This window comes from Channa argus, chromosome 13, assembly GCF_033026475.1.
Source record: "Channa argus isolate prfri chromosome 13, Channa argus male v1.0, whole genome shotgun sequence".
Lineage (NCBI taxonomy): Eukaryota > Metazoa > Chordata > Actinopteri > Anabantiformes > Channidae > Channa > Channa argus.
The window spans coordinates 24,652,292-24,673,497 of NC_090209.1; the positions used below are offsets into that span (position 1 = coordinate 24,652,292).

The 21,206-nt window shown below is 40.6% G+C and overlaps 2 protein-coding genes across 11 annotated transcripts; one reads left to right on the forward strand and one right to left on the reverse strand.

Annotated features, from left to right (window-relative positions):
* Window positions 1-323: 323 nt before the first annotated feature.
* ccdc22 (coiled-coil domain containing 22) lies at window positions 324-9,634 on the reverse strand. 3 transcript variants are annotated; one of them, XM_067528444.1, is made up of 17 exons: window positions 9,217-9,634; window positions 7,936-8,229; window positions 7,535-7,712; window positions 7,192-7,324; window positions 5,572-5,678; window positions 5,047-5,131; window positions 4,631-4,800; window positions 3,750-3,965; window positions 3,479-3,649; window positions 3,273-3,392; window positions 3,072-3,188; window positions 2,673-2,774; window positions 2,355-2,462; window positions 2,090-2,185; window positions 1,709-1,768; window positions 1,536-1,610; window positions 324-1,099 (listed from the first exon to the last, which is right to left on the reverse strand). In XM_067528444.1, exons 2-17 carry the CDS (start codon window positions 8,001-8,003, stop codon window positions 986-988), a joined length of 1,920 nt encoding a protein of 639 aa, XP_067384545.1. In that variant the 5' UTR covers window positions 8,004-8,229; window positions 9,217-9,634; the 3' UTR covers window positions 324-985. The 3 variants fall into 3 exon arrangements, with proteins under 3 accessions (XP_067384545.1, XP_067384547.1, XP_067384546.1); XM_067528446.1 differs by lacking the exon at window positions 7,936-8,229 and having other exon boundaries at window positions 9,225-9,633; XM_067528445.1 differs by lacking the exon at window positions 7,936-8,229 and having other exon boundaries at window positions 9,217-9,633.
* An 876-nt stretch (window positions 9,635-10,510) lies between these two features.
* Window positions 10,511-19,568, forward strand: tbc1d25 (TBC1 domain family, member 25). 8 transcript variants are annotated; one of them, XM_067528433.1, is made up of 10 exons: window positions 10,511-10,760; window positions 10,978-11,213; window positions 12,777-12,889; window positions 13,058-13,148; window positions 13,302-13,411; window positions 13,532-13,686; window positions 14,706-14,833; window positions 14,920-15,108; window positions 15,330-15,605; window positions 16,284-19,568. In XM_067528433.1, the coding sequence occupies exons 4-10, from the start codon at window positions 13,146-13,148 to the stop codon at window positions 17,973-17,975; spliced, it is 2,553 nt and encodes an 850-aa protein (XP_067384534.1). In that variant the 5' UTR covers window positions 10,511-10,760; window positions 10,978-11,213; window positions 12,777-12,889; window positions 13,058-13,145; the 3' UTR covers window positions 17,976-19,568. The 8 variants fall into 8 exon arrangements, with proteins under 8 accessions (XP_067384534.1, XP_067384533.1, XP_067384532.1 ...); XM_067528432.1 differs by having other exon boundaries at window positions 10,983-11,213; XM_067528431.1 differs by lacking the exon at window positions 10,978-11,213.
* The last annotated feature ends 1,638 nt before the right edge of the window (window positions 19,569-21,206 follow it).

Here is a 21,206-nt window from a genome sequence, read left to right on the forward strand (position 1 = left end):
CTGACATACACTGCACCCTATATAGACAGGTGTAAGCTTTTCCAAATCACGTCCAATAAACAGAATTTCCCACAGGTGGATCAATTAAAAACATCATCAAGGACTCAATTTTGAGTTTCATGGCAAAGGATGTGATTTGTTTCATTTTTCAAAATGAAACAAACAAAAAAAATCTTTCACATTGTCATTATGGGGTATTGGATGTAGAATTTGATCCATTTTAGAATAAGACTAAGTTTAGGAATACTTCCTGGATGCACTGTAATTGTGGTGTTAGATAACATAGATGACAGCAGGTCCAGTCATGATCATTCCTAAGGGTCTTCAACTTTGTAAGGCATCTTTATTGAAGCTGGTGCCATACATACAACAATACTTTGCTGATGGGGCGGGATGACATTAATGGACTACATTCAAATGCCATTCACTCAACACATTCAGTTGATAATCATAAGACAAAAAATGATCTACTAATGTCTGAATGTGGTGGAATGACTCCTGTATTAAAAATTTCAAGTTAAACATTAGACTTTAATCAAGATATCTTATGAAAACATTTCATCGAGAAATAGGAATCGCAATGCATTTGAACAGCAACGGCTCGCAGCACCCTCTGCTGTCCAGCGTTTCATCTGGATACAGAACAAAGAACCAGTGCCATGGACGCTCTGAGAGCACGTCCAGCCACAAACTAGTTTTAAATGAAAAACTAAAACTCCTCCTCTTCGTTCATACATGCAGGTTGTGCATTAATAAACTGCCTGATTAGTTTCCATGGTCCCAAAAAGAAAAAAAAAAAAAAAAGGAAAAAAAAAAAAAAAGGCAGGTCTCCAATGGCATTAACAGATAGTGATGTTAATGAACAGCAGTCTCCTCAGTTTGAAACCTGGAGAGCTGTTTCAGTCCCATGCAGGTCTGTGTACGACTCCAGGTTTTACTGCAACGTCAGCCTCAGCAGGCAGAGCAGAAAGCATCAGCACCTTCTTCAGCCCTCTCTGACTTTGGCAGCGAGCACAGCATTCTCCTGACGAATGGCCTTGTAGTCGTCCAGGATCCTCTCCAGGTTGGACACAGTTTTGTTCCCATTTTCGGTCTCAATCTGTGGACAATTTAATTGACAATTAAAGGTGCGGATATACTTGCTTTTGATTGCTGCGTCATCAACGACAGCGTTCACACGTTTCCTTGCTCACTTTGTGTATGTGTTGAGAAATTTAAAGGCTGTCTACTAGGAGGCTGAAAATCGAAAGTCTTCCTCCTGAACTTCCTTTTCTGCACAAAGCAGAAGACAAGGTGACACTCGAGGAGTTTACGGTACGGATGATGCCGAGAACACAGTACCACTGATCTTGCAGGGATTCCTAATGCTGTGGTGACTCAAAGGGGTCTCTTTTGTCTTTACTACCAGATACAAATGTGCTGCTCAGGTCCTACCACTGCATGAGTTTCTGACAACATGCACGACCTGCGCTGCAAATTAATCAGTGGAAAAATAAAAAAGGTAATTCACAAAATATCGAGTAAATGAATCCCACCTGCTCCTCTAGATCTCGAATCTCTCTTAAAATTGTACCCGTGTCCTCAATGGTCTGGATCAGCTGATTGCAGTTCTAAAGAACAATACAAGGTGGACATATCACATGTAAAACCTTTTCCGACTAGAACCAGAGGTGAAATACAAGAAATCTGAACGGTGAAGATGACGTACTTCATGCAGGGCAGCCAGGTACTTGTAAGATTTTCGGACGGATTCATCTTTTTTGGCATCCTACACGTGACAAGGAAAAGAAAAAGAAAAATCATATTCCTGAAAATACATGAACATCAGATAAATATTAACAACAAATTGAAGATTCCACAGAATTGAAGAGCACCACTATTGTTTCTAAAAATATTTTAACCTGGTCGTGTTTCTGACATTTTTATTCACATTAAGATGAAGCCAAACACTTAATTTTGTTAATATATTCAGCAGGGGTCAAGCTGCTGGTTACTGCTTAACCTGTCGCTGCAGTTTAAGTTTTAAGAAGTTGTAACCAAATCAGAAACACGTTGTGACACTTGTATAAAAGGAGGAAACCTCTGCTACCTTGAAGACCAGTTCATCGGTCACAGCGAAGGTCCGGTCCAGTTTTCCTGTCAGGCTATTGATCTCTTTCTGTAGCTCCTTAGTGTCTGTCAAAATCTGCCAATCAAAGCCAACACGGATTTGATCAGGAGCGTTAGAGCTGAAGCACAGCACATAAAGCAAATAAAAACCACTTACAAACTGGATTTTCATTTCTGCATGTTTTACGTATCCTCACACCCACAAAAATGTACTGCTCTTCTTAGTATTTGCTTTCAAATGTTACCTTTGTAATTTCCTCCTTCTGCTTCTTGATGTTGCTGACGATCTCCAGAATCCTCTGAGTGTAGGCTGAGCGAGACACGTCCTGGGGAAGGTTGTCTAACTCTGTTACCTACAAGTAGAGACAACAGGCACATACAACAATCAAACAAACATTGTAGAAATTCAGCGGGATGTCAATGACAACTAATTGTCCCAACTCAGTTGTGACAGGATGCTAAACAAACCTGTGTCAACAGACTTTGTGTGACACACCTGTGCTAATAAACACCAGGTGAAAGAACTTTACTCATTTTGACTCCAGAGAAGTTTAGTCTATTACCAGCTGCTTGTGTATTTCTTCCTTCTTCTTGGCCTCCTCTGTAGCCACGCGGATTTTTTCATGCAGAGACTTGATTTCAGCCAGTTTTCTGGATGACTCCAGCTGGGAAAGATTGAGAAAGTGAGCAGAATGAAAATGCAACCAGCCAAATTAATTAGCTAGTTCATTATTGTCTGTCCTGTCGCATTTTTTTTTTTTTTAGGCGAAATATCAAATGATTGCTGTATTCAGCTGCAAAATGTAATGTGGTCTTTGCATCAATGAGTTAATGAAAAAGTAAATGAAATATGTTTGAGTTTGGGACTTTTGTAAATAAAATTCAAGGCATTTTAATATATTTTATGGCCTTTGGCTTATTTTATTAGACAACTAAAATCCCCACAGTAACGATCCACTTACATCCTGGTTGCTGCATATTTCTTTGAGTCTGCGGTGCTCCTCAATGAGTGGAGCTCTGTGCTTCTCCCACTGAGCGGCTAGGTTCACCACCCGGTTGGCGCTGGCCTCCACCAGAGCCTAGAGGAAGGAACACACATCTTCGCCAAATCTGGGCATGACAGCAGGTTGACATTTTTCACTGACGTTACTCAGCCCCCCTACCTGAAGCTTTAGGAGGTTGTTATCGGCATCCGGCAACAGATCAATTGTTTTCTTCTTGACCTGTATCTTCTCCTCGTTTTCTGAGTTCCCCAGCTCTCTCTGTTTCAACTCATCCAACACCTACACCAAACATATCACAAATATAAACAGTCCGCATTCGTGTCTAGGTTACGTCATCAGTCCATTAGATTCAGCTGAGGCTTTACCTGCGTATTAGTCACACTCAGGAGCTTCATGTTGGCTGTTAGCTGGTCAACATCACTGCAGAGCTGCTGAAGCTGCTGCTGGAATGAAGCCAGCTCCTCCTGTTGACGAAGCTGGATATCACCCTCTGACTGATGCCCGGTGGGGATGGAGCTGGTCACAGCTGCTGACTCCTAAAACACACACACACACACACATTACAAACTCTCACTTCAGAAGCGATTGTTTTAAACCCAGATTTTGCATTTTTCCGGTGGAGCGAAAGGTCCTTACCTGTGCGAATGTGAACTTTTGCGTGTGGGTGAAGTGAGTGCCCTTGGTCAGGACGTCATCTGAGGGGACAGAGCCTCTGAATGCCTGCAGCAGTTCACTCAGATCAAAAGTGGAGCGAGAACCACTGATGGAACTGTCCTGAGAAGGCAGTGCAGCAGACCGCAGCTGCTCTTCAATGCGTTTGCGCAACCGGGTCAGTTTCCTGGACCGGTACTCCTGCACAGCGGACAAGCTCATTTAACATTGAGTGGTTTATCGGCATTTATGCAGGCACATACGTACAACATACTTTTAAACATAAACATCAGTGGCAAAAGCTGCTTAACTGCTTTTCTATTAGAACTTTAATGTTAAACATCAACAATTTAATAGAGTGTAATTAAAAGCATGGTACCAAAAAAATAATAATAAAATAAAAAATTGGAATAGTAGTGTAAATGAGCCTCTATTCAGACTGCACTGGAATACTGACATGACCCTAACTTTAACTTTTTTAGGAGGGGTTGTATGTTTGAATACAAATGTACGAGTGAAACTCTACTGACATTATCTGGACTTTATCCTTCAAGCCCCATAGTACAATGTCCGTATTATGTACGCGAGCTCATGTGTGCAGCTCGCCGCTCTGTCCTGAATCGTCGAGAGGATTAAAACAAACGAGTGGGCGTGTTGATTACGTTTCTATCACTCAACTGAGCGACTGCACCTTTTTTATTAGATGCTTGGCTTCGATGAGCTGTAAATGCCAGACAGTTTCCCACAGATTCAGTTTTACATGAAATTTTGTGCAGGACATAGAAATCGAGTGGATCTTTCCACGTGAGGACGCTTCTCACTCGGACGATCTCCCACTTGTGACTGTTGTGAGTGTGATGATTTACCTGTGGAGTGAGGCGAGACAAGAGTCCCTGACTGTTCCACTCGTTGTCCCACTCCTGAGCTGCACTCAGCTCTGCTGTGTGCTGCTCCATTATGGATGCCACCACAGAGGCATGATGGGAAGGCTGGGCAGTCACAGGAAGAAGAATATCTCGTTGGTAGTCCATTACCTCTGAAATGACAGCACACACACACACACACACACATTTTTTTACATTTAATGAAGCAATTATCTTCTGTATGGAGCTCTCTGTCCTTGCATAATTCCCTCAGAACATATCACATATCAACGTGTATATGGCCACAATTATGAATAACTATTCACGTTCTACGAATTTTAAAATTCTAGGCTAAATTAAGAACAATGAGGGACTGTGGTGAAACAGGGACCTCCTTAGATACAGCATGAGAGCCCTACCTTTCAGATGCTTCTTTCCCAGACCTTTAGTGCAGTGCGGTAAACTGAGGGGCTGAGCATGGAATCTGTGCAATTCTCCTAGTCCCTAAACAGTAAATAAATAAGTAAAGCTTGTCAGAAGTCAGCAGGATCTCTCTGGGCAGATGAAATTTCAAGATTCGATCATTTCTACGGACATATATTGTTTTAAGTTATTTCATGTTTTGATAGTTAAATCCATATACTAAAAGAAAATTTAAATAAAACAACTCAAATTTGAACAAATAACACTTTCTCCATCTCTGTGGTCCTGTCTCACTGCCACTCACTGAGTCAAAGCGCTGAGTGCAGTTTTGCTTGTGCACAGCGAGTCATTCTGAGGGCAGCTACACAGCGCCAACAAACAGGACTTACAAAGATCGGCCTTTATGCGGCTAGTCTGATCCATCTCAGTGTGCCTGGATTGGCCACACTTCTGATGTTGCTGATTGTGTATTAAACATTTATTTTTTTTCCAGAAAACAAAATACATTTCAAAGAGTTTACTTGTGTTTCACTGTGGAGAGGCAGTCTGCAGTTTGTAGGCAGCCAGGGCACAACCAACTGGGCTTTGATTGCAGCAGCGATGGCTCTCTGGAGGACGACGGATTTACCTCCAAGAAGAGAAGACAGCGTTTCCAAGTATGTTTCCATCGTGGTACAATGTCTTCTTCAAAACATGTACAGCACAATTTTCTGGTACAGATTTGAATTTCCCGTAAGTCCTGATGGATCACTGGTAGAATTTGTGTCTGTTATATTTAAACACCTAAACTTTGGCCATTGTTGTGTTGAAAGGGTCATATCCACCCAGCTCTTTCTATATAAACCCACTCAAATTAAAGCTTAATCTTAACATTTTAGTTGGTATTATTCAGTTTGAAGGATAATAATTCAATGATGCAACGCGTCTGAAGAACAAAAGCAATGCAACTTAAGGTATAAACTGAATTCTAAACTGGTCATATTGTGTTTTTTTTGACATTTCACTGCTGTGAGGTTGGGTAATCATACTAAGTAAGGCCAAATTTCCAAAATTATCCACACAAGCATGAATGAAGCAGTAATCACATAAAAAAAAAAAAAAATTTCAGGTCTGTGTCTGCTGTTATTCTCTAGAACTTTCCCCATATTTTCACTCTGCTTGCTGGGTAGTATCGATGCTGACAGACTGCATATGTAAAATGTTTGCTCAGGTCAACATGTTTTTCCCTCAATTATTTGTCTAAAGGTCACAGACAAAACAATCGTAGCTCAGTCACTGACGGTGACTTTAGCCTCTATAAAAAATGCTGAATAAATGTCATAGGACAAACTAATCAGGCAGAACCAGTTGTTGAATGCTCATCTGTTACCATAGTAGAGACTCTGGCTGTAAACACAGTGCATGTAATGCAGAAAATGGAATGTGGTTATCAGGGACTCATTAGTATTAAAAGCATTATGCATTAATACCAATCATTCTGAGATGGGCTGCCACAGACGGGGACAAACACAGAGACACAGGGACAAATATGTTTAACACACCATTATTGTTTTGAGAGGATCCTGCAAGCTGTCCAAAACTGTCCTTGTAGTTGTTTTTTTAATAAAAAACTGTTTTTCTCTGAGTTATGTCAGATGAAAAGGCATCACACTTTCATATTTTTAACAGTTTGCTAAAACAACACTTGAGTTTCTTTGTAGTTATTTTGGACAAAATAGTGCTCTGCTCTATTTTAATCTTCAGTGACAAAGGCTCCTGTCTGTAATAATGTTTATGTGACAGCTACAAAGCAGGATAAATAATAACTGACATTAAGGCCTCTTGAGGCCCGAGAGAGAAGCTCAGTTTATCCTGCAAGTCCCCCAGTACAATGTCCGGAAATGTGCATGAGCCTGTGTGTGGAGCATGTTGCTCTGACCCAAATGTTGGGAGGACTTCCCATAAGACTGCTTAAGACAGGGACATCTCTTGCTCCGTGTCACATGTGTGAAATGATTCTCCGTAGATCATGTGAAAGAGGGCTATGACACAAATACGACAGCAGACGTAACAATGTCATGACATGCAACATTAGTTCTTCCTCTCTGATGAGAGGAAATGTACCTTTGTGTGGACAACAGACAGACTGGTGTTCTCTGTACCTGTTTGCTGGTCTGAGGCCTCAGCACTTTCTCTGGGCAGCTTCTCCACCAGGAACATGAGCAGCGAGCGAATCTCTGGTTCATTGCTATACAGAAAAGTCTGATAGCCTATCTCTCCTTTATAACCAATGTCCTGCAAACCAACATGCCATATCAGGAATACTGACCCTGCATTAATTTGCACTCCAAAAATATTGGTTACACTTTCTCCTTAGGTTGATTAAACACACGGTGTCAGAAAAATACTATGCGTGTAAATCACTACATAGAAATTGGATAATTTGAAACCTATATTGTAAAGTAAACTTAAAGTGTTAAGAAGATTTACTGTATTTCCTTTTACCTGGCAGGCCTGTGCCAGGCTCATGCCCACTCTGAATCGGGCAGACATGCCTGGGGGGAGTGAGGTAGGCAGGGCAGTGCCCAGACCTGGATTGATCACCCGGATACATCTGACCACAGCCTCCACTATCAGCTCACTGTTGAACTGCTTGACACTGTCAATCTCCTCATTCACCTTCCTATGGGATCAGAAATCACATGTTAGTGAACTAGCTGGTTCTACTGCAAGCTTGTAATAGTTTTTTTAATTAACCCAATACAATACAGTGTATTCAGACAAAGCTCAGACCGCTTCATTTATTGCACACTTTATTGTGTTCTACATTTAATTTGAAATGTGTTTGGTTGCAAATGTATTTATTATATAAATCAAAAACTTCACAAAAATGTACAGGTCCTCACTGTTGAAAAACAGTGGCTTCAGTGGGAAACAGTGGCTTCAGTTGGTAAAGTGACCGCCAACTGAACATGGGGTCGGAGGTTCGCGCCCTGCTCTTCCCAACCACAGGTCAAAGTTTGTCAAAGTCCAAGTGTCCCTGGGCAAGACACTAAACCCCGAAAAGCCCATCCTCATCCTCAGCCGTGCAGTGACTGTCACAAGCCCGGTTTAAATTGGGGAGGGTCGCATCAGGAAGGGCATCTGGCGTAAATACTGTGCCAAATCAACATGCGGACAAATGATCATCGGTGGCCACCCTGAATTCACAGGATAAAAAAAAATAAGAAAAAAAATACAGTCACTTATTTGGAACCCCCATGAGTTGGTTATCAGGCCAAACTGAGCAACCAGAAAAGAAGGCCCTTGGTCAGGGAGGTGAGCGGGAACAGTCACTCTAACAGAACATATGAAGTGCTGGGGGCACGTTGGCAACATGGACTGAAAGAGTGGTCAGGGAGTAATAGAGTAACCAATGCAGCAAAATAAGGACATGTCTCGAAGAAAACCTGCTGCACAGTAAATAAAAGCTGAGGCTTGAAGGATGGTTCAGCTTTCAACACATAATGACCAGAAGCAAACAGCAATAGACTGTCTTAAAGCCAGATCTCTTTCTGACTGAGTGGCCAGACCAAAAAGATCAGTGGAGGGGCCTGAACATGGTAGTTCAGAGATGCTCCCCATCCCAATGGTGCAGGCACACCACACTTTGTTTGAGAAAAATAACTTCCATGCATGTGGTGTTGGGAGAGGAAATAGTGAGGGCTGTAAACATAACCCTGTAAAGATACTGCAGCAAGATCTAAGGCCTAACAACAGCCCATAAAGTTATACATTAAACACCAGTGTAACAAACATTTACATCTAGTGTGTTTAAAGTTTTCATTAACCTTTTACTGTCCTTACACTCACACTCTCAACAATCAAACTGCATTTCCGTGCTGCTTGTTTTATTTCACCTGAAACAAAGAAAGAAATCTTAAATAGGAGGTCGGTCCCTGTTACTTTTACATTTCATCTAATTGTGCAAACAGCAGAGGGGAGATGAAACTTTCTGAAGCCGCTGTAACGTTACGTCTCAGATCACATGATGCTGACCTCGCTAATTTATCACATGAACTCTTTCTGACAGGGATGTTGCATATCCCACAACTTATTATTAGTCAGCTCATATGTCACTTCACTAACCTACTGTTGTGTTGCCAATGCGCACAAAAATTACTACATATGTCGTTATTGGTACTTACGTGCCGACCTGTTTGAGGGCGTGAATCAAGATTTTGTCAACTTCCTCCATCGCTAAAGTAGCACTTCAAATAAAAAAAAAGCTAACAAACTGAAAAACAGCAAAACATCCGGTGTTATTTAATAACACAAAGTTAGCTCATATGAGGGTGGGCTTCCCACGGAAAGCAGGCTACACGACTAGCATCCATCTTCTGTTAGCTAGGAACTAACAGTAGCCACTTAGCAAAGCTGCCCCTCCTGGCTTCCCATCACAAAAACAGCTAGAATTCTCTGTTGCATTCGAAGGGCTTTTCAGAAGACGAAGAAAACGACGCTGTTGTTCTGCTTTATAAAACGTATCGCGTTAGGCTACTGCAAACGTAACAACTCTTGACATTTATGGCTTGTCCAGTGTGGAAATGAAGTAATAATTGAACGCAGCACCGCCGTTTCTGGGAGGTGGAGTTTCCTATAGTTTGCTGTAGTCGAGCGCAAAGGCGAAGTGAGTAACAGAGAAATACATTTCCCAGCATGCACTAAAAGCTAGAGTCTTATGACCAGGTAGGTGCTGCAAAGATGGATGCATGTTGGTTTGGGACAACTCTCGATGGACCTGTACAAAGTGCAGGAGCTTGGTCTCCAAGGCAGCTGTAAATAGTAATACATTATTTTAATATGTCTGAGGCTACACAGAGCATCATTCTTTGAAAAAAACACATAAACAGTAGTTACACAACTAATTTAATCGTAAAGCTAAAGGTAAGATATTTTGTCTAGGATTTTCTAACTTTACTTTGTCAACTCATCTTTTACATAAACACAATCATTGTATATCTGGACGAAATAAGTATGTCTCCACTACACCACTCCACTGTTACGGTATTTGTACTTGTGTTTCATTTTATGATACTTTATACTTTTACAAAATTACAACTGAGACTATTAACCTGCAGGTGCCTTCATCTGGTCATATGATCTCAACCAAAAATACCAAAGTGTTTTTTACTTTGGCTCCATCCCTGTTAAGGAATTAATCGACTTACAGAATTGTTTTACCAAATGTATAATATAAAAAAAAAATATGTTGGGAAATGCCGAATGTTCCCTTTTTAAAAAAAATATCCAAGGTTGTAGCATCTGAAATTTAAGGAATTTATTTTTTGCTTTAACTTTTAAAACTAATTTTTATTCAGTTTTAATAATTGTCAGGTTTAGACTGTTGCTTTTGGTGATTTGGCAGTTTTAAAAGAAAAACTTGATTTTTTTCCCCCTAATATACCTGCGGCTTAGTGAAGACGTGGTTACAGTGGATGTTCACTAGATGGCGCTAAAAGAGCTACAAACTCGGTATAAAGAAGAAGAAGAAGAGGAAGAAGAAGACGATCGCGAACTAGAGGAACCCGGCCAATGGCTTTTTTTTTCCCTCTCCCCCTCCCCATCATGTTATTGATCACCATGTCGGTGTAGAAGGAAAACAAAACCCAGAACAACGACCCTGATCCGAGACGGAGGCTTTAAAATGGCCGGGGAGGAGGAGAGGGGGGTGGTTCGTGTCAAAGTCAAGGTAGGATGCTGGAGGTTTGAGCAACAAATAGTCCGCCAACGTCAGCTCGGTAGTTAGCTAGCAAACCCGTTCCACTGTTTATTCAATAGTCTGGCAGATATATGCTTAAGCGTTAAAGGTCGTGTGACATTTGCTGTAGAACCGTTTGTCTGGCGACAGCGAGCCTGCACCGCGCTTACATTTTGTTTATCGCCACATTGTTTGTTTGTCTGTTAAGAACAGCTGAGGGAGCTTAATCGGTCATTTCTGTCCCGCTGCTCCGACCGTGTTCAACACCATTATGCCTCAGAGCTGACACACTGCCAACGCTCAGTTCAAGCACCTGACCTAAACCGTCCAACACAACAGTATGTCGAGGCGACGATCCCGCACACACTGACGTCACCTGCCTGCTCAGCAAGCTCGTGCGTGAGGCGTGCGCGCACGAGACCTTCGTGACGGCCGTTACCCGAGGTAACGTTAGTTACATTGTGTAAAAAGAATTACGCATTAGCTAAAAATCGGGTAAAACACGGGATATTTATTAACCGTAAACCAAACGGCGCTGTCTGTGTTTGTAGTCGCTCGCGTGTTGTTGACATAACAATACATTGGGGTCACAAAGGTGTTTTTAAAGGTTAATTAACAGGCAGTGTTTTAGGTTATTGCCGGGAATTAAATATAATATAAAATATACATTCCACAAATGTCAAAAATCAAAACAAACATGGTAGCCCATCAACCAGCTGAGGGGAAAAAGTTGAGACAGGAAATAGAATCTTATTTTTAAAAAACTTTGTCAAAGATAGACGCGATATACTCAAGTACAACTTAAATAAAAAAAGACTCCACTTCAGGTACTTAAGTTAAAGTAATTACGCTAGAATTTACTGTAGTAGTACTGGGGATTTTTAAGTACAATTCGAAAAACACTGTAAATATTGAATTTGATGCTGTTTATAGCATAAATGTCCTAATTTGTTTGACAGGTTTTCAAACGGGATAATGATGTCAAAGGAAATTTAGACCAATCAAAACATTAATACCACTGGGCAGTTTTAATATAAATAGGTTTTTATTTAAAAAAAAAAACATTGCTATATCATTTAAGTAAGCACATAAAGTGGTTAAGATCAGCTCCACAGTGACATTTGAACCTTATGTTTTATGAAATACCTAATCTAGCTGTTTTCCCATAATTAACATAATCATTATTGTTTAAGACACATTGTTTTCTTAGTGGAGTACTTTTAAATTTGTACTTTAAATAAAATGTAGATAATCTGCTTTGTACTTGAGTGAAAGATTTTCAGTGGTACGTTTAGTGGAGATTGTTTAGGCCAATACTTGCACTTTTACTGGAGTATTACGTTTTTGTACTTGTACCACCTCTGCACTCAGTGTATCATATTTTGCTGTGTATGGGGCTGTGTAGCTGCAGACTACTCAGAGTGGCCATGCTGACCCTGGTTCTCCATTACAATAAAAAGACCACCAGCGGTAATGATGTGGCTGTTGTGAAGCCTGAATTAGAAAACAAGCCTCTCAGTGTGGAACAAGAACAGCAGCTGGTTAAGGTGGAACCACTTTGTTTACTGAAAGCTGGCTTTTTGTAAAAAGTAATGAGTAGTGTATGACTGTAAGTGCAGATTTCTTTTTGAATTGTAGTGGAGTTAAAGTAAAAGGAACACATAATATGGGAACATTTTGAGTATATTTACTTGGTTATCTACTACATCTTTACCTGGATGATAACAGGTTTTTATCCATGCCTCCCTTTTAGAGTCGCAGGGGGCTGGAGCCTATCCCAGGTGTCACTGGGCAAAAAGCCGGGTGCACCCTGGACAGGCCTCCAGTCTATCAGGGCCAGCACAGAGAGACATACACATACAGACAACCATTCACCCTCACATTAAATATTAATTCCACTAACCGATAAAGAAAACTGTTTCCAAAGTTGCCTGTCTGCTTCTGAATCAACAAGAGTCTTTAGAGATTTTCTGCATTTTTCTGACATCAGTGTTCTTTGACTTTTAGAAAAACCAGTGATTACCTCTGTGACCCGAATGTATGCTGATAATGTGGGGCACAAACCAGGGCTACATGTCTACGGAAGCTGAAGCTGATAACCATGAAATGTCTCTCATAATGTATGATGTTAGAATTAATTAAACTCCTCAAAAAAAAAAAAAATTGGTTATGTAATTTGTGGATTTGTACATTTTTTGCTGAATGCTGATCTATAGTATATTGATATAACAATTTTATAATTATTTGTAGTGCATTTAACCTGGACTAAGTTTTATTTCAAATCTTAGCATGCAGACTGAAAGGGCTCAACTTTGACCGGGGTGTTGTTTGACACTATTGCCCCACAGTGCAATAAAAAGGGGAAACAGCACAATTATGGTAAACGGCGTTTTGAGTGTGTGTGCAGTACACACATTCTGTATTACACTTTGGATATAAAACCATCAACATTTTACTGTTTGTAAAGTATACAGCCTACTTTTTCAACATTTGTAAGTGATATTGTAGAGATCATGACATACTGCCTTGCAGAAATGTGATGGGGTGCTTCCTGTGGAGTTTCGCTCCTTTGCCGTTGATCCTCAGATAACATCACTGGAAGTCCTGCAACACATACTTATCAGAGCCTTTGACTTGAATGGGTAAGATTAATTACCTTGGCTAAACTCACCATCAGTCATATAGACACAAAAGCTATCAGCGTTTGTCCTGTTACAACATGTGTGTCAGAATTGTTTTCGTTTATTTGTCTTTTAACTTAGGAAGCGGAATTTCGGGATAAGTTACCTGTCTCGAGATCGGAATGGTGTTGAAATGTACCTGTCCCTGGTGTCTGACTGGGAATTGGACGTTGCATTTGTCAGTGCTGCCAAACCTTATCTGCAGCTCAAGATGGACATAAAACCCTCAGAAGACAGTAAGAACGCTAGTGTAACTTCACATTAAGTTACAAAAAGTTTAAAAGAAACATATAAAGAGATCTTAAGTGTAGAGTTTTTGTGTAATGTTGAAGACAATTTTGACTTAGTTGCATGTATGAAACTAAACTTCAAATGAACCTTGAATACACATGAGTGTATAAAAGGCTTCCTCAATTGGTTTGCATTTTAATAAGACCACACATAGATTAGACAGTAGTTAAGTAGGAATAATCAAATACGTGGTTATTTTGCTTGAAATAAATACATTTAGCTAACAGGGGTAATGACATTTGTCCAAATGGCATATCTGACCAGAGCAAGTACAGTGGACAGTGGATTTGTTTTAAAGTGTATATTGGACTGAACCTAGAGCTGCTGAGAGGAAGTGTTGAAAGTTAAAACACATTTTAAAGGAAGAAGGAATCACTCATGGAGGGTGGGGGGGGGGGTAGGTTGTTGAAAGAGGAGAATCTAGTGTCAAGGAACTGTTCATGTGGACACTTGTTTTTATACAGGAAACTATGAATCACTTGAGTATAAAATAGAGCTAAAGCTCATGATCAAAGGGCGACTCTCACCTTGCTCTCTATGGCTTTAGTTTAGGCTGTAAATGTACATTATTGCTTTTAAACTTACCTCTGTCTTCCCTATATTATAATATTTCTCCAATTCTAGCTGAAAAACTCCTCCAGATGACATCAGCCAGAGGAGTTTTTCATCATTAGGAGTTGAGATGATGTCATCTGGGGGAGCTTTGGAAAAGCAGGTTGACCATGATCATAAACTTCATAGTGTGAGGAACAAGATGACATAATGTGAACTGAAGGTTCCTCCAAGTGATGTCATCTGGAGACATATTTCAGCTGCAAGTAGAGAGATATTTTGATATAGGCAAGTCAATGGGAAGTTTAATGGCATTTGTGTGCATGTACTACCCAAACTAGAACTATAAGAAGCAACTTCAAAATCAGTAAAGGCGTCCTTTAAGTGTGATCATTGTTTTCTTCAACTGCAGGTCCTGTTATGGAAGAGTGGGACATCATAAGCCCTAAAGACGTGATTGGCTCTGAGCAGCTCCTTGCAGACAGGACTAGATCCTTGGCATCTGCTGCTCTTCCCTTCACACAGTCTCTACTGTCCCAGGTGCCTTCTTATATATTGTCCCCTTTTAACTTCGACCTAAGTGATTTAGGCTTTTTGCTAATTTGTCCTTGTTCAATTGTCTTCAGGTGGGCCGAACCTTGTCCAGAGTCCAGCAAGCCTTCAGCTGGTCTTATGGGGAGGAAATCAAGCCTTTTAAGCCTCCTCTGAGTGATGCTGAGTTTCACAGTTACCTTAACGGACAAGGCCAGTTGACACGCCCTGAGGAACTCCGACTGCGGATCTACCATGGTGGTGTGGAGCCTTCACTCCGCAAGGTAAAGCAAAAAGTGTATCAATTAATGATGTAACTCAACAAGAAATCCAAAACCAGTCCATCTATTAGCTAAACCATTTTATGTGCTAATGGGGGGGGACTGGAGCCAATCCCAGCTGACACTGGGTGGAAATCATCTATTGATATATTATATTATTAGTATTTTATAATTGTTGTTCATCAATGAAGGATAAAGTTTTCCATTTTCCGATGTTGTGTTAGGTTGTTTGGCGGTACCTCCTGAATGTTTACCCTGATGGACTGAGTGGACAGGAAAGAATGGACTACATGAAGAGGAAGACAAGGGAATATGACCAACTAAAGAGAGAGTGGACAGGGCGGGTCACTCATGAGGAACTTGAATTTATTCGTGGAAATGTTCTCAAGGACGTCCTGAGGACCGATCGAGCTCATCCGTACTATGCAGGCTCAGAAGACAGTCCACATTTGACTGCCCTCACAGATCTGCTCACCACATTTGCCATCACACATCCACAGGTTTGTAGAGATTTTTAATCACCTGGTTAAAGATTGGGTCTGAAGAAGACCCACGGTATCCGACTTGCAGTCTGTTGCTTTAACATTCAATATTTACAAAAAACAGGATGCTAAATTAAATAACACAATTAATATCTCTAATCAGCTTCCCTAGAGAAACTGTGGTTTCTCATCGAGCCCTTATTGATGTTGACAACCTGAAGTTAAAACCTGGAAAGTGATTAGCCACAGATGATATGAAATATAGATCAGCTGTGATGTTTACAGACAGAAGATGAGCCGATTAAATGTATGATAAGAGATTAATTTATCTCAGACTTTATCGACTCTAGATATTTTGCCAACAAGGGATCCAAAATGGGAACTATAGAGTTTGTAGCATGCTGGGAGCAGCCACGAGGGAAAACATTCTTTTTTTAGTTACTGTATTTCACATTGTGTTTCATGTTTCCACACTTAATCAGATACTTTACAGTTATCACAGGACTGTCAGTCATTGATTATTAACTCAGATTCACTGCGTAGAAATTATTGAAATGAAATAAATTAAGTTCCTAGTCTAATATGAACTAAAAGACTTGTTACTAAATACCAGTGCAAGCTAAAGGTATCGATATTGAGTTGTTTGTTAGTTCGCTGTAGACGTCTGTAACTTTGTGTGGACGTGTTGTTTTTCAGATATCATACTGTCAAGGCATGAGCGATATTGCCTCCCCTATACTTGCTGTAATGGACAATGAGGCGCATGCCTTCATTTGCTTTTGTGGCATTATGAAACGTTTGGAGGGGAACTTCCGGCCAGATGGGCAGCTCATGTCTATTAAGTTCCAGCATCTGAAACTGCTTCTCCACTACTCTGATCCTGAGTTTTACTCTTACCTGGTGTCCAGAGGAGCTGACGACCTCTTCTTCTGTTACCGTTGGCTGCTTCTGGAGCTCAAGCGAGAGTTTGCGTTTGACGATGCTTTAAGGATGCTAGAGGTTACTTGGAGCTCGCTGCCCCCAGATCCCCCTGAAACTGAAGTGGAGCTTCTGGGACCACCACTGGAGACCGATGAAGGTATGGTCTGCACAGAAAAGGAAAAGACGGTTGAGAACTGCCTCGAAGACGATAAAGATCAAAAAGAGAAGCAGCGAAGGCGACACATGCTGAGGCCTTCAAGAGAAGAACCAGATGTGAGCAGGAATGCTATCGTAGAAGAAAAAGATTGGCAAAATGGGGCTGCTAAGGGAAGTGAGGCCAATGATTCTAATATTCATCAACTAAGCACAGACAAGGCAGATTTGCAGGCTCACATTTTTGAGAGACAACCTAGTTTTGGGGAATTTAAATACTACACTGCCCGAAATGAAGACAGCTTTGATATGGAGGACACTGAGCAGCCCCAAGAAATGATGGCATCAAATTCAGTACCTGGCTCTGCAAGGCGTCAGTCTACAATTGACAGTGAGGATGACCCAGGAGAGAAAACCCCTCTTATAAAAAACTGTGAAAATGGTTTATCTCCAAAGACAACGCCCCCTCTCTTTCCTAACGGGCTACCAATCTGGAAAACGGAATCTTCTGTTTCTCCCACATCTTCAGCCTCACCCTCCAGCTGGCCAGGTGATTCTCCAGACTCTCCTCCTAAATCCCCACCCACAACCAACGGAGGAGAGGCCTTACCAACTTCGCCTGTCTCGAAAGTGTTGTCCTCCTCTGCCCAAGTGCTCAGCAGTACAGGCTCACCCACAACCTCCACTGTAAAAACATCTGTTGCATCTCCCTCCCATGCCCAGAATCGATCCCTACTCTCCTCACCCATTTTGTCCTTTGGAAGAGGCTCGTCGCTGTCTGGCAGCAGGTCGTCCTCCAACAATCTCCCTTCACCCGGCAACAAGTCTCCCAGCACCACAGCTAACACGCCCAGTTCTTCAAAAGCCGAGACCACCAGCATTAAGCCGTGTTCCCTGCCGCCACCTCAAGAGTTCGGCAAAGGCAATCCATTCATGCTGTTCCTGTGCCTGTCCATCCTGCTGGAACACCGAGACCACATCATTAAGAACAGCTTGGATTACAATGAGCTGGCTATGCACTTTGATCGCCTCGTGCGGCGGCACAACCTAAGCAGGGTGCTGCAGCGGGCCAAGGCCTTATTTGCAGACTACTTGCAGAGTGAAGTGTGGGACTCTGAAGAAGGGGATGAGGTTAGTTCGGACTCCCCAACGACGGCAACCGCAGCTCAGCACTCCCCTTCTTCACCCACCTCAGCCAGGCCCATTTACAGCCCTTTAGCTTCACCTCAGTCATCTTCTCCGAACTCAACCTATAATCTCGCAACCACCATTCCCTCCCCAACAGCTGAAGCGTCCCCTTCACCCACTTCTTGATTGCATTATTGGATTATTACTTTCGATGAGCTGTTCAGAAGACTGTTTTGGCCCCATGGAGCTGTAGACCACCTCCCACGTTCAATTGGGCTGTTAATAATCTTCTCATTCTGTTTATGCTTGAACACAAATCTTTCTTATGTGTATAGTCATCATTACAGTACATGTTAGTTTTTCAGCTTGATTTGGAGATAAAACAGCTTTATTTGTCATCATGTCTTCTGAGGTTGCAGATGCATTAAACTTTGTGATTTGCACTTGACGGTAAGAAGTTGTGCAAAAATTAACAATTAACAGCCACATGGTGCGTTTATCCAGTGTTGCCCTTTTCCTTGACTTTGTTTAAAAATTGTTCTTAGGCCCAACAACTTACTAAGGTGTCGCGGTTAAATTTCCCAAGATACTTAAAATCAAAAGGGATAATCCAGCTTTAAAGAAAGTCGAATGTTGAAATTGCTCTGGTTCATGGGAATATTTACAGAAACAACGCCTTAACCAAGATGTCAATCAAGACAAAGCACACATAAGACATTTTCTCTTATGAACTGCAGACCGTGTCTGGAGTTTGCAGGAAAACTAGTGAATGCCACAAATTCTCTAAAAACACTTAAACATGACAGTTAAGAACAAATCTTCTCATACTTCTTGGTTTTTCTGTGAGGCTGATCGTCTAAAGCTTCTTCCTAAGTTATGTAGCATCTGAACTTGGCGAGTAATGTTGCAGTGGCCCATACACTTCTCCACTTATAGATTCCCCTTACATATCACGTTTTTTATGCAGGAGATGAGCCAAAAATCAATAATGTGTCTTTTTTTTTTTTTTAGCATTGTCATATTATTGTAATAAGGAATTGCATTTCAGCTATTGGCTAAACCTACATTATGATTTAAGGTGGGGTAGAAAGGGCATGTGGGACAAGTTTACAGCTATAATCAAACTTGTAGCATCAAACATTTCCTATAGTTTTTGATCATTTTTTTCTTGTTTGTTTTTACAACTTTGAATGTGACTCTGAGTCTGACCAATGTTACAAAAACGGGTCTCCATAATTATAATAGGACAAACCGGCGTATCTTCTCATGTAACCATGTTACACCATGAAGATGTGTGGATGAAGTACTGTACGGTGCAGTCTACATCATTATGTTGGTGCTGTAATCATACATTTAAACTACAACAGAAGTAAAGGAAGTGTTGTACATTATTTAATCATTTGCTGGGTTGTTTTTCAGAGATGTATGACTTTGGTTATGCTGTTCCCCAAAGACTTTTATTTGCTTCATTTTCTGTGTTGTAAATTCAAAGAAACCATTAAAATATTGGTGTATATTAGAATAATTTAATGCTAAACGTAGAGAGAGGAAGAAAAATGAAGCGGTGCCATTTTGGACAGCCGTGACAGAAATACTGAGCTGTGTGCAACCTCCTGGCAGAGAAGTGCCTCGTTTGTTTTAATCAGAAGCCTTGATTAATATTTTCTTTTGTGCTCTTAGTATCGGTCTAAATGATGTCATCATATAGGATGATCTAAAACCCAGCTGTAGGCCTGAATGACATTTGAATTAAATAAATAAAAGAACATTGTTAACACATTTTAGGACATGTTGACCCCTGACTGCGGAGCTGTGCCCGACTTCTTTTAAGGGGGCTTGATTGTGTCGGGGATTGTTTTTGTTTCATGCATGTTGTTCACTGCAGAGAAAAACCACATTTCAACCATGAGCGTAGCAAATTGAGTCAATTTCATTACATTATATTTATTATGTCATTGCCTTTTTTGATTGACGATTTCCTGCAGGAAAACAGAAAAGTCAGTTTTGCACTTTAATTTTTAACATTGTCACACATGGAGCTACCAAGCCAAGATTATGAGATACTTCAGTTAAATCATGGCTTGTCATCTGAATTTGGACCTAAAATAATGATGGTAATTAATATTGTTGTTATTGCTAACTTTTCTTTGCATTGCCTGGTCGGATTATCTCCATACTTGAAAACATCTGCAATGTTCAAAGCCGTTCCAAACTTCATACAAATATATCTTGTACGTGTTTTTTTTTTTTTTTTTTATTCCCAGTGAAGTGGGATGTAAGGCAGATTTTATCAAGATGTAATTTTGAATTAATATAGATGAAGTGCTGTGCATGGTTTTAGCATCTCATAGGGAATATTCTAAATAGTTCACCTGATTTTCTTTTCCCACAATTACAAAATACAGAATTGTCATATGTCATAAATGTCATTTTATGTTCAATCTCAGCATTGTTTACCTTAAATGCTTCATTTTTCTTTTGAGTGGCCTATGGTATGTATTCTCATAAGTCTGTAATGCCTGAAGGGAAGTGGGAACAGCCCACTTCTAAAAGGGAAACCCCTCTCTTGATGATTGCTTCTGTTTTAAACGGAAGCTAAAGTCATTCTCATGTCTTTAGAAAGACCCATGTGATTATTGTGATTACTCTTACACTTGGTTTTACCTCCTTTTGTATATCAGTATTTAAATCATATTAAAAAAGAACTGAAATAACTGGGTTAGCTGGATTATCAGCCAGAAATACTGTGTGTGCATTTGTAAAAAAATAAAAAAAAGTTTCTCATTAAATTATACAGTATATGTGCACAGGGTTAAACTTTTTCATCACACAATACGCAACAGTGTTCCTGATTGTATATCAGACACAAATAAATAATAACTAATTTAACCAGTTGACATAAGAATGTTTCTTGATTTGAATTGCATGAAAAATGCTACGTTGTGTTGAACAAACATGTCTTAAGTAAAACTAACTGGTCGAGGAAGAAATAGGCTTCCACAAAAAGCTGAGCTGATCCGCATAAAACCAACCTTTTGACATATGGAAAAAGGAGCAGGACCTGGGACTCGTGGACAACGGACCCTTAAGCGTTTATTGCTGGTCAAAGCTCAAATATAGTTTCAGAGAGACCCCTTTCTGAAATTAACCAAACATTTCTAAAATAGAAATAGCCAAACAGCCAAATCATTTCCACACACCTACAGAACATTCTGGCCAAAAGCTGCCTAAACCATGTAGTTTAGTAAAGGAACCAGTAAAGCGGCTCTACATTTCTGTTCTGAACAATGGACCAAGTCCTGAAAAGTAGCTCATTAAACACTACTACTGTGGTAGTAGCCAGTCGTTGGGCAGAACGAACACCACGAGCGTTTTCTACAGGAAGCACCACTGCACTTTAATCAGTGGAACTGCAGG